We start from the raw sequence: 13,480 nt of genomic DNA on the forward strand, positions 1-13,480 counted from the left end.
ATTCATAAGAATATAAAATCTCCATCTGAACCTCTCACAATCATGAAGCACTGATTTGTGGGCAGAGTTTAGTATGGAACATAATTCATTCAGGCTCAAAGAAGCTTAGAGAATATAAAGTTCTAATTAAAGAAGAGAACTTCAATAATAAGGAGATTTGGGTTTAGGTTTATCAGATTGCAACGTAATCACGAATTCCTCTCCCTATGATAAAACAGAAGAACTTCTAAGACAGCATTTTAATAATGATGGCTGGTAGTTTATAAACACTATTGAGAATGGCTATAAAAAGCAAGTGTAAACTTTAATGTTGCAGCTGATTTCAAGCATTCCTTTTAATGGATTCTACGTACTGAAACTGCTTAAAGGTATGATCACCTGAGATCTCCTCTATATATAGGGAATTGTAACATATTCAATTTGAGACATCAAAAAACATTTAAAATAGACACCACAAAATGTATCTGCAGTTTAAAGGTCAAATTTATTAGGAGATTAAGAGATGTATTATACATGGACTATAAATACTGCACAGCTGACTTTATTCCCAGTCAAGCACAGAGATATAGTCAGTGCCAACCTATTTTGTGGATACTCTTGTTCTTTTGTTCCAAGAAAAGTTTGCGCCATAAGACTTGGACTTGGGTTTCGGAACCTTCCTCTCTTCAACGTCATAGCTCCATCCTAGAAAACAAAAACAAAAACAAAAACAAGCCTACAGGAACAGAATTAAAGAGAATACCTGAAGAATACAGCAAGCAGAGGCTAACTTTCATAAATTTAATATTCATTTATCATCAGGAGTACATGTCAACACATCTGAAATATAAATACTTACTTAGTAATTTGTTCCCTTATAATCCTGTGTGACAAGAGGGTCCAAAACATTGCCTGAAGATGATTTACTTTATCTCAAATTAAGGGTGTGACCCATGATTCAATTTCTTCTTGCTCAGTATTCTTTGTTCAATTACCAGTGGTTATGTATAATGTAAAATTCTCCATTCCGTGTTGTTTAATATGTGACTTCTTGAATAACTGCAATGAGGAGCATTGAATAATATAACCTGTCTCACTGTATTCTAAAAGCTGGTCCATTTACAGCAGTTTGGAGCTCACTCGAAGCAATACAGAAAAACAAGTACATACTTATCTATAGAAAACACAAAGTTGAGATTACTTGGTTAAATTCCCTGGATTTTGTTGGGCTACTGATTAACTCAGAAAGTTTTCCTACATTTGCTTCAAGGGCTATCTACATTAGAATCCCATGGAAGTACTGATAATAATGAAAATTCTTATGCCTGCCCAAAGGCCACATGAGAATCTCTGGTGGGGCCTGGGAATCTGCACTTTAACTATTGATCCCAGGAGATTTTTATGCAGAGGTTTGAGAACCACTGGTCTAAAATATCTATTCTCTTCTAAGAGTTTCTCTTTTCTCAAAAGCCCTTTTCATGTTTTATAATTTTGAACACTGGATTTATTTATGTCTATTTCTTCTGCTTTAATTTAAGTCCAGCTCTTTAGTTCTAAAATATGGAGAAGAACCAAATCAACATCCTTAAAAATATAATTGTCACCTTTGTATTCCCTAGACCAAGCAACCTCTATAATTTTCACTTTTCTTCATACGATCCTTTTTCCATTCCTGTAATTGATCATTCTTCTCTCTCAGAACATTCTTCAAATAACTCATCTTGAAACATCTGATTCATAGCTGATCATGCAGTCATGTGTAAAATGTCCAAACTGAATATTATATAGTTGTCTAAGTGAGCTTCTTGATCCTGTGAGTTAGCACGAATTCTACTACCTCTTGGTGAGTACAGTATTTGTTGTCACAAAGCTTACATTTGAATTTGTTTTTGCCAGTGCCCTCGAGGCAATTTCAACTCCTAGTTACCCTGTGCACAGCAGAGCGGAACCCCGCCTGGTCTTTCTGCGCCATCCTCTCACCTTCCAGCACTACATCAGACAATGTTCCACTGCTACTCATAGGGTTTGTGTGGCCAATTTTTTCAGAAGTGGGTGGACTCCAGAAGCTCCGCTGAAACCTGTTCACCATGGGTGACCCCGCTGTTATTTGAAATACCAGTGTCATAGCTTTCAGCATCACAGCAACACACAGCAGCCACACACAGTATGATGGGTGATGTGGTTCCCTGAACTGGAAATGAACGTGGACCACCAAGGCTGCTTTACATTTCAACAGCCCCTTACTTAGAATTCAATTTTGCCACAAAAGTGAACCCTAAGAAACTCAAGTCATCAAAGTATACTGCTACTATTGCCTATTTCAGTGTCCAAAAGGGGGAATTAGCAATTCCACTGCTAGAACTCCACCTTTAAAGAAAGTCCATTTGCCATAAAAGGAAATGGAGGGCCCGCCCAGCGGCAGCGGCAGTTAAGTGCACACGTTCCGCTTCTCTGTGGCCCGGGGTTTGCTGGTTCAGATCCCGGGTGCGCACATGGCACCGCTTGGCAAAAGCCATGCTGTGGTAGGCGTCCCACGTATAAACTAGAGGAAGATGGGCATGGATGTTAGCTCAGAGCCAGGTCTTCTCAGCAAAAAGAGGAGGACTGGCAGTAGTTAGCTGAGGGCTAATCTTCCTCAAAAAAAAGAGGAAACGGAGAAGCAGAAAAGCAAAGGAAATAAATGGTTTAAAATTCAAATGAAACATCAGAAGCCAGGAGAGAAAATGCTGATTCAATTCACTTGCTTAACATAACCTTACTTTCACAGAGCAGAGAAAATGTTTTGAGAACTTTCCTACCCATTAAAACAAAAAAAATCACAAATATCTTACTTTAAGAGGACATAAAGTAAAAAATAAGTACATTAACAAGTGGTTATTTGCATTTCAAAAAATTTACTACAGGGCATAAAATAGTACCTACTTCCTTGGTTGTCATGAGGATGAAATAAGCTAATTCATGTAAAGTGCTGCGAAAGCACCTGGCACTTAACAGTTATTTGAGTTCTATGCGAAAGGTCCTTTTGTAAGACCTTTATATGAATTACTATTATTTCCTTTATATAACTGAAGAAACTGAGGCACAGGGTGATTAGGTAACTAGCACAAAGTCACTCAGCTAGGAAGGGGCAGAATCAGGATTTGAACACAGCCTGATTCTAGAGCCTGTGCTTCAACTATACTGTCTCTTGTGGTTTACAGTAAGTACTTGATAAATGCTAAGCGATTATTTCTCCCTGAAGTTTAATGTGCAACTTCCAAGAAACACATCTTCTATATGAAGTGAAGTATTAGTGTAAATAAAATTTCCATCACACTGGAATTCATGAATTTTGAATCTATGATGCTTTGGGTCTAGTTAGGGATAATTTGGCCTAGTTATTAACTATAGAATAGGGTTTTGGTAAGCAAATTAATACTGTGAACTGAGCATGACAACTTTAATATAAACTTCTCAAGCATTTCCTACATTAATCAGCAAATGATGCTGATAATTATAAAAATACTGAATTCAATGCAGCAGGTATAACAATAATAATTACTATTTACTGAGCATTTGCTATTCATTTAATAAATATTACTGATTGCCTACTCTGTGTCAGAAACTGTTTGGACACCAGAGGCAAAGCAGTGAATAAATTCCCAAACTTCCTCAAGTTAGTAGGGGAAGAGAAATTAATAAGTAAATGTATAGTATATTAGGTGCTAATACACCAATACCTAAGATTAAAAAAACATGCTAACAAGTACAAAGAAGAGAACATTTTAGAGAGGATAGATAGGCAAGCTTTCCCGCCCTGAGAAGGTCACATCTGAGTGAAGACGTGAAGGAGGTCAGAGAGTGCGCCCTGTGGCTATCGTGGACGTCACCGAAAATAGCCTGCGGGCAGCGAACAGCAAGTACAAACACTTTGGGGCAGGAGTGTGCCTGGTATTCTATGTTCTATGTTCTAGGCCCTGTGCTAAGTGCTTAAATGTATTTTTATTAAGTTTTAAAATTGAGTTGACATGTTGCTTGGCTTATGAGGTACACATTTTATATATCCTAATTTTATATTTAATTATGAGGAAAAATAAAGCATAGAGAAGATAAACAAGCAGCCTAAAGCCATACAGCTAGTAAGTGGCAAACCCAGGATTTAACTCAGGTTGACTTTAAAGCTATGCACCTGACCACCTCATAATTAAAACTCTATTTCTTTAGCCTGTAATTGCCATTTGTAACTATTCCATCCATTTCTTTTCAATCTCTGTGTTTCTGTAACTTTTTTTCCTTTTATTTCGGTAAATGTGTTGAAAAGACTATTTTAAGAATCCCTGGAAGGGCCGGCCCTGTGGCCGAGTGGTTAAGTTTGCACGCTCCGCTTCGGCGGCCCAGGGTTTCACCAGTTTGGATCCTGGGCGCAGACATGGCACCACTCGCCAGGCCATGTTGAGGGCAGCATCCCACATGCCACAACTAGAAGGACCCACAACTAAAATATACAGCTATGTACTGGGAGGATTCTGGGAGAAAAAGCACACACACACCCCCACAAAAGAATCCCTGGAAAGTCAGTCTGTAAGTTACCCAAGACTCCATGACCTTTTCTTGCCAAATGATGGGTGACAGAACCTATGTTCCCTCCCTGCTCTGCCTCCCAACACACATTCTCCAGCCCAGTAAAGACAGTATAAGAGGAACTGAAGAAGAAACGAAAAAGCATTTGGAAATATTTGGGAACTGGTATTATACACAAACACATACCTGATAATCACTCACTCATTTATATGGTTAATGTCTTTCAATCACCAGGGAGAGAAAGAATTTTTTTTTACTGCATCAGAAAGCAGACATAGCTCAATTATCTGTTCTGTTCATGGAGTCTCAAAATGCTGTCAGGGTCACTGCAATGTGAGAAGACTGGGCTTTTGTACACATAAAAGAACAACTGGTTTGGGTTTTCTTCTGGTAACTAAGGAGTGAGCTGGCTCTTGGGAATTGTGAGCCAGATAATACTTGCTGTTGATGGTGCTAACAACAATAAATAGAAGTATCATTATAGGGATTGGAATGCGGATGGGCAAAGCACCCTGTGAAACAAACAAAAACACACATGGAAGAAACCTGCCACGTGCTAACAGTACCAGCTCCATATTATCACTCCACCACAGCCACCCATGATTGTTAGGATGCAAAGGGGAAAAAGTTTCTTCCTCTCACGTTTTTCTACGGAAAACAACTTTGCTCCCAAAGCTGCACATGCAACAGTGCTTCTCTGATTAAGTAAAAGTGAAGAAGGGTGTGAGGAAGTCTAGTGACAATTCACAATAGAGACTGAAAACTCAAGTCAGTCTACATAAATCTCCCTTTGGATTTTCTGTCCACCATTCAGAAAACTTTTCTACTATGTATGTTACAATGAAAATTTGCTCTTTTTTGAGAACTCTGTTAAGAATCTGACCACATTTCCAAGCATCCCTCTCCGAAGTGTTTACCTTCCAGTACCTGGATGAACAAATTACTGGTCCCACTATCCTTCATACCACAATCTTTTCCAAATTACTTTTTGTAATACAGCGGCCATATACAGGCTACTGGAGCAAGCAGTGAGCTTTAGCTAACAACACAAAATAACTATAGAATAACACCACCTGAAAGGATACCAAACATTTATACTTAATGGGTAAGTTACATGAATTGTACTCATCTTTTCTACTTCCCATTTGAAACTTGTTCTAAAAAAGAAAGAACGCAATATAACTTGCAACAAATAAATGTAGAAATTTAAGAATGAAATCTTATTTGTGAAATATTTAAATGTCTATAAGAATTTTTCAACCCTAAAACAAGGGTTTTTTTTAAAGAAAAAACTCAAACGAGTTTCTGAGAGAGATCACGGAAGTGGAAACACTTGCACTTTCTGATGAATGCTTGTATAAAATCAAGGTGTGGTCTACGACAAAGGTCCCATATGTTATTCTATTAGGACGCTGAAAACCAGCCCTTGCTCTTCCCAGCTGTGCAACAGAAGAAGATCAAAGCAACTGAGTCCAAGGCAGCTGCCCCAGGGATGGGGTAAAGCTCCTAGGGCTGCCGTCACTTCCCACTGAGGAGAGCAGCCATATGGCATGGATTAACCACAAATCCAACCACCAGCACCTAAATGATGAGAAGCTGACTCGCTTTGCTGTTTCACACACTGGAATGCTTTCACGAAGATATTCTGAACTTTAAGCCCTAGTATCAGAGAAGTATCTCTGGCAAATGCTCTAGTAAACGTAAAACGTGATCTGTAACATCTATGCTCAATTTCTTTTTCAGAAATAAGCCCATTTATTTTGTTGATCTCCAGACTGTAGTTGGGATACTCTATTTCATATGATATGAATGTTTGATGTAATCTTTTCAAATGCCACCAAAAAAAAAAAGCCTCTGGAAAAAAAAACAGACCACAACAATTAACTTATGAATTCCATACATGAAACAGAAAAAGAAAATTAACTCCATTCATTTATATTTATAGAACCTTTTCATTTATGCTTCAGTAATGCAAAAATACAAAGTCACATTCATCAGTGCTTCTACTGCTTGTGAAATATGTTACCTCTAGTAACCTTGGTTCAAGTCCTGTAAAAGGTCTTTCGCCTCTAATAACCTAATCTCAAACCCTGACATTCGGAAGTGCACAGTTTAATGATTTTTCCTACTGTCCATTTGTGTACAAAGCAAGAACCACCACATAATTTGGCACAAAGTGACATAACTGGCAGTCACTGCTACCAGAGGCATGCGATCAGAATAGCAAAGGCTGTGGGAGGCCAACGCAAGCTATGTTGGTTGGTACTTGGAAGGTTTCAAGATTCCTCCTCAGGCTATGCACTCACATTATGCCTAAGTGAAAGCAAAGCATGCATTTAAAATGTAATTTCAAGGGGAGGGAAAAGGAAGAAAAATAGCTTTTCAGGAATTTCACTTTAAAAGTCTCTCTACTTTGAAATTCTTGATAATTCTAATATTTTGGGGGGAGGAGGAGGAAGTTCAGAACAATTTAAAAGTATCTTAGATCTTCTTTTAGAAAACATGGGGGAGAAATAACAGGGCTTTGGATACAATGGCAAAGCAATTCTTTCCAAGAACTTAGATAAAATGATTTAAGCAAGCAAATAGGGTGAAAATGTGAAGCACCTGAAATATTTATTAGATTAGTAACACCCTACACCTGCCACAGCTGCAACATCTCAAAAAAACCACCTTTGATGTGATAGTGAATGGCCCCCTTAAATTTTATCTTTTTAAATAATATAATTGCTATACAATATTATTATTATTATTTCCAAAGCAGTAATTAGAACCATACTATTCAGAACTTGCCACAAAACAAACTGGTTCCAAAAGTACATTTGAAGATCAGTCATTAGAAAGTTAGAACACATTTTTCTAGAGAAAAAAACTATCCAATGGTGGATGTCCAAAAATCACTCTCAGAGATTTTGATGCAATTGGTCTGGGGAGTGGTCTGTGCATGGGGATTTCCAGAATCTTATTTAACCTATAATACACTAGGAACCTCACTAAGCTACCATGTATAACGATATCTCTAAGAGAAAAATTATTTCAGACTTCCAATTGGGAATCTAAGGAATTCACCTCTTTCGCTCTCTCAGGAACCTTAGTAGTCAAGTTGAACATTTCCCTAGCCCCAAGACAGCCAGGACCTGGGACTGGAGATTAGGAAGAAAGAGTTCTGTAGAAAAAAAATTTTGTGCTTTAATAGAAAACCATGTAGTGTCCACAGCACGCCAGACGTTAGCCACGTTCACTATCTTTGAGTTATTTTGCAACTCTGTAAGCTGTAGGTACCAATAATCCTCACTATTTGCTGATTCTGTCTGTGAATTTGCGTATTCACTAAAATCTATTTGTAACCCCAAAACAATACTCACAATGCTTCCATGGTCATTGTGACATGCATAGAATGGTGAAAAACTTGTCACCAACACACACATTGCTAGCTGACGTCAAGCAAGGTAATGCTCTGTCTTCTTGTTTCAGCTCTCATATTGTAAACAAGTGTCCTTTTTGTGGTTTATTTACAGCCACTTTTTTTTTCATTTTTGTGCTTCTTGTTGGTAATTTCGCTGTTTACAATGGCCCCCAAATATAGTACTTTCCAGAGTTCCTGAATTAGTACTTTCCAGAGTTCCTGAATTCAAGAGGCTGTGATATGCCAATGTGTGGTGCGTTAGATAAGTTTCATTCAGACACAAGTTACAGTGCTGGTGACCATGAATTCAAGTTCAGGAATCAACAATATACACTAAATGAGGTGTTTTTAAACAGAAACATTCATAAAAACAAGATTACATATTAATCAGTTGACGAAGTTTTGTGATCAGAGGCTCACAGGAATCTAACCCTATATTTTCCCTAGGAGCAATATTTGAGTATTTGCAAATTTAGTGTATGTAGTGATTGTAGTGACTTTACAGAACATAACTACTATGAATAGCCAGAATCAACTGTAATTGATAGATACATAAATTCTGTCCTGTCTGGTGACTCCCCCAGCCCTCAAAACCCGTGTTGTCTCTATTTGTAATGATCTCAACATTCTTTTACTCTACAGAAATTAGTGTTGTATTGACTTTTCATTTGAACTGCTTATAACATCTCCCTGGCTCCCTTATTTCACGAGTAAAATAAATCCTTCAACACATGTTTATTTATATCTATATTAGAGTCATGGTTTTATTTTTTTTGGTAAATATCTTTTACCAATTTTGGAGGTCCCACTGAGACACCTATTAGATTCACCAACCAAAGCCAGGCAAACTTCTTCACCAGAAGAGGTACACATTATTTTAAGCCCAAGCAAGTCTTTTCTTGGCTCCAAGAAGTAAACACAAGAGAACTTTGCTGACTCTCTGGTTTTCTCATTTTAATTGTGCTGTCTACTAATTTTGGGAATTGGTTTTATGGTCTGATCATTTGATGACTCTTTTTAAATGGATTAACGGTTTTAGAGATGTATTATCTGTTAGGTGAGAAAAGACAGAAAATCTAGTTAGTCTTTTCTGTCTATTTGAACTCAAATAAATGAAGAACTTAAATTCACTGAGAAGAGAACAGCTCTTTAGTATGGACCAGTGAATTCATAATTCTGTGTTTCCTATTAACCCATAGCTGAAATTTTACGATTCAAGTTATAAGCTCTCTGTATGACTATATGTCTATCTACATGTCTGTTAATTCGGAAAGGTCTTTCTCTCCCATTATGTGGGTGGGTAATGTTTTTCTACCTCCAGATGATATTAATGAATTAGATTATAAAATCTCTTTAAGGGGCTCTGGGCTCTGTTCTGATTGGCTTACAGAGAAAAATAAGCACTTGCATAAGTGGAGTATTCCTAAAATTCCCAGAAACCAAAGAAATGGAACTTCGAATACTTTTAATGTGCTAGATTTAAAAAGTACTCTTATAGGACCTAGGAAACATTTAAGAATTCAAGTTCAGATAGTATACGCAGGTTTTTAGCAAACAAGACAAATTTAATAATTTTGGTTTCATAAAAACAGCTGTGCTGTCTATCAGGGTTAAATGTAACACAAACATAGATTTTTTTTTATTCCAGTTGGGTATGTTCTTTCTAAACTTATACAGGTTTACTGGTCAAATAAGCTAGTATTACTTCTTTCTAATGTTTATAATTCTGAAAAATGTAAATTTGTGTTTTTCCAAAATGATTCATTATTCTGAAAATTTTATTTCAACAGTAATTATGTTCTGTAATATGTCAGTTTGAAAATTAATTCCCAAGATCTCTGGGTAAATTAAAACATTAGATGATATCAACGGATATTTATTAGATACCCAGATCACTTCTAAGATAGGATACTGAACCACGGATTACTAAGCAGAAATTTTTTATATACTTTTTGCTTCCTATTTTTTATATGCTACAGAGAGACTGTATCTTTGGGTTTGTTAATGTACATCTTCACTTTTGCCACCTGGAGAAGCTGGACACTTTCTACACGCAGTTGTAGAAAGTTGTGTTATGTGTACTTAGGAGTTTTGCTAGTTTACTAAAATGCTGGTATGTAATAGTTTTCAATGATCTTTCAGTTTTCTTTATGAAATCAAAGTAACTTTGGTTAAAAGATATAATTAATATACATGAATGAAACTCTACTAGGAGCAATAGTGGCAAAGAGATATAACTTTGTATGCAAGGTAATAAGAGGTGTTTTCGTTTACTAAGGGAAAGAATATTTAGGTCCTAAAGTAAAATGACTGATTATTCCACAATGAGAAAGAGAATGGTGAAGGAAAAAACTTGAATGAATACAGAAAGTTGTTGTAAGAGATTTGCAAAAAGGACATTTTATTTGCCTTATAGTATGTCTAAAAAGTAAGTCTGAAAAGCTATGAAATGTATAAAAATCTCAGCAAAGTTTACTCAATTTTGATGGGCTTGTTTCATAGTTTACTGTTTATTGCCTTCCCTGACAATATGAAGAGTTATTCATTTTGTCTAATCTGCCCAGATTACAATGGGTCTGTGGTTTATCTGAATAACTGTACATGATTTATGCTGACTTTAAGTCCTTGGTGACTTATGTAAGAGCTTAAATTTTTTATAATCACATTACCTTCTATGTTTATAAGTTTCATTGTCACTTTGAAATGAGCAGCCAGAAAGTGCTTCCCGGGCACCCATAATCCTATTCCTATGCCAAGTGTTCAAATTTATGAGCCAAATACTGTTTCTAGGGCACCCATGATCCTATTCCTATCATAGTGTTCAAATCTACTGAAAAATTTTTATTTTTGCTTCTCCCAAATCAAATCCTAAATGTAAAATAAAATAAAACATTCAGAATACCTTTGCACCTTAAAACTATCTTTGAGATTCCCCAGAGGGCCTCCGGAAGATCACAAAGATATATTCTTTCAATCTTGTAAAAAAGGGAGGTGCTAGAAGTAATTAAGTTTATTTGACACATTACTATTGATGAGGTGCACTAAGAACAGTCAACTCAGAACAGATGCTTAACCATCCTGATGTTATTATCTTTATGGGTAAAATGTTATTAATAAGTATTTCAGAAATTATATGCCGTATGTGAAGTACAGAGATCTGTTAATGCCCTCAGCCTCCAAGATATGATGTTTTACTTATCACAGTCCTGGTACTGCTTTACCTGATATTAGACAACAGTATAGGTTATCAGTCACAATTTGAGTTATTTTAAAAAATATTAACTTGGTTGCATCTATCCTTCTTTACTTTGGATCTTGTATCTTCTAGGTAAGTATATGTCAACTGGAAATCCATATCATTTATTTATGGAATTTTATTAATACGCAGATGTTAGGACCTACCCCAGACTTACTGAATCTCTTCACTTGATATTCCTGATATATTTTTGGTATATTCTTACTATACGTTTGGCATATTTATGGTATGTCTCAGGATTATTACATCATATCTCAAGATTTTTTCTCTGTAAAGATTATGTTCATCCATTTTTATAAATCAGATAAACATTTATTGTCTTCTTTGAAAATAAGTTTAATGACTGTTTACAGATATTTTGTCTATAACATTGTTGGGATGACTTTAAGCTGCATATCTTGTTATGAACTCTTATATTTCACTTTTGAAATTTATCAGTAATGTTAACTATAGCCATTTTAAGTCTTTTATCATTTACGGATAGATTTTTTTGTTTTACTCTGATGATTCCCTTAAAGCTCTTGTAATCAGCTACAGGCCAGAGAGCTTTGTCATCAACGAAATAAGACTGTCTCAGAGCCCCGTGGAGAAGGACTATGTTAGGTACTTTTGGGTAGAGACTTCTGATGGCATCACTTAATTCTAAGCCAGTACCAGTGGACGGAGTCAGGATTTCCAGAACTTTAGTTGAGAAGCAGATAACTTTATGATCCAGTGAAACAAGAATTAATTTTATAGACTTGTGTGCTTCCTTCCCTGCTTCTACCTTCTATTACTTCCGAGGCGGGTTTTCTTCCTCAATAGACCCACTATGAACAGAAAGCAGTTTCACAGCTTATCCTCTGTCCTATTCGTGAAAGAAACTCTCCTCTATTTTGAGAATTTCAAAGAGTGTTTACAACTAACAACAATGAGAAAAACACAGGGGGTAAAATGGCATACCAGAGGAAAGTCACAAAGTTTCAAATCAGATCAAACGGAAAAAAAAGCCATTTCTGGTTTTCATTAGCATGTAAATAGTAGCAGAGCCTAGCCTTCTACCATTGAAATTTTCCACAGCTATCTTCCACCTCCTCTATCATTGATGCAGCTTCCTCCTCCTCCCCACCCACCCTTCAACTCTATCATGAAACACAAGGAAAGACAAAAGCCTCATGGGTGAGAGACAAAGAACTAAAGTAAGGTTCATCTACATTTCAGAGGAAACCCCAGATAACCTTTCTTTGTAAAAAGAGAAAGAGTATCTTGAAAGAGTTCCTCTGGAATATATGCTGAGCTCAAAAGGAGAGCTTTTGGATGAGGCCCTGAGGTTAAAGCCAAAAGACACAGGGGTATTTATATTTTCTTTACTTTGTGTGTAGGTTGGGGGATGAGAAGGAGGAGGTGGGGGAGTAGAAGGTGGGGAGCAGGGGGAGAAAGAAGTCATGGGAGGGCATTCAAGTCTTTTCTGCTTTCCCATTCCCCAGTTTCACAGAACCAGCCTTCCACAGGGAGTGAGGTCTGGTGGGGAGAGAGACCTAAGAAAAAAGACAGAAGCAGGGGGAGAGTAGCTGCAGGGATTATTACTAGCTGGAAGAAGAGAACTTCTTTTAGTCTCAGAGATGAAGACATTCATATATAAAATGATGGACTCACACAATAACTTTTTTTTTGGTGAGGAAGATTGGCCCTGAACTAACATCTGTTGCCAAACCTTTTTTTGCTTGAGGAAGACTGGCACTGAGCTAAGATCTGTGCTAGTCTTCCTCTTCTTTGTATGTGGGATGCTACCACAACATGGCTTGATGAGCAGTGGGGGCCCAGATTCTGAACCTGCAAACCCCAGGCCACCAAAGCAAGTGCATGAACTTAACCTCTATGCCACAGGGCTGGCCCCATACACAATAACTTATTTGCTTAAAAACTTGAAAACGTGTGGGGCCGGCCTGGTGGTGCAGCGGTTAAGTTAGCACGTTCCTTTTCGGCGGCCTGGGATTTGCCGGTTCGGATCCTGGGTGTGGACATGACACTGCTTGGCAAGCCATGCTATGGTAGGCGTCCCACATATAAAGTAAAGGAAGATGGGCACAGATGTTAGCTCAGGGCCAGTCTTCCTCAGCAAAAAGAGGAGGACTGGTAGCAGTTAGCTCTGGGCTAATCTTCCTCAAAAAAAAAAATTGAAAACGTGATTAACAGGTGATTTTTGTAATATAATATAGGTCTCTTTCAGCTATTTTATTTCTTTATTATAGTATATGTACTATAAGAGTTTCCACTTATCTGTGATTCATCCTGGGTAA

The 13,480-nt window shown here is 37.1% G+C and overlaps 1 protein-coding gene across 2 annotated transcripts in view; it reads right to left on the reverse strand.

Moving 5' to 3' along the window:
* Window positions 1–465: 465 nt before the first annotated feature.
* NDUFS4 (NADH:ubiquinone oxidoreductase subunit S4) overlaps window positions 466–13,480 on the reverse strand; it is a 99,929-nt gene continuing 86,914 nt past the window's right edge. Inside the window, exons 5-6 of one of the 2 annotated variants that reach the window (XR_011530602.1) lie at window positions 839–1,038; window positions 466–684 (exon numbers count right to left, since the gene is read on the reverse strand). Coding sequence is in view for 1 of the 2 variants with exons in the window: in XM_008530947.2 (XP_008529169.1) it covers window positions 581–684 (104 nt within the window). In the remaining variant the exon portion in view is untranslated. The remainder of the gene's footprint in view (window positions 685–838; window positions 1,039–13,480) is intronic. The other variant, XM_008530947.2, reaches the window with a different exon arrangement.

Source organism: Equus przewalskii, chromosome 20 (genome assembly GCF_037783145.1).
Source record: "Equus przewalskii isolate Varuska chromosome 20, EquPr2, whole genome shotgun sequence".
In the NCBI taxonomy this organism is placed as follows: domain Eukaryota; kingdom Metazoa; phylum Chordata; class Mammalia; order Perissodactyla; family Equidae; genus Equus; species Equus przewalskii.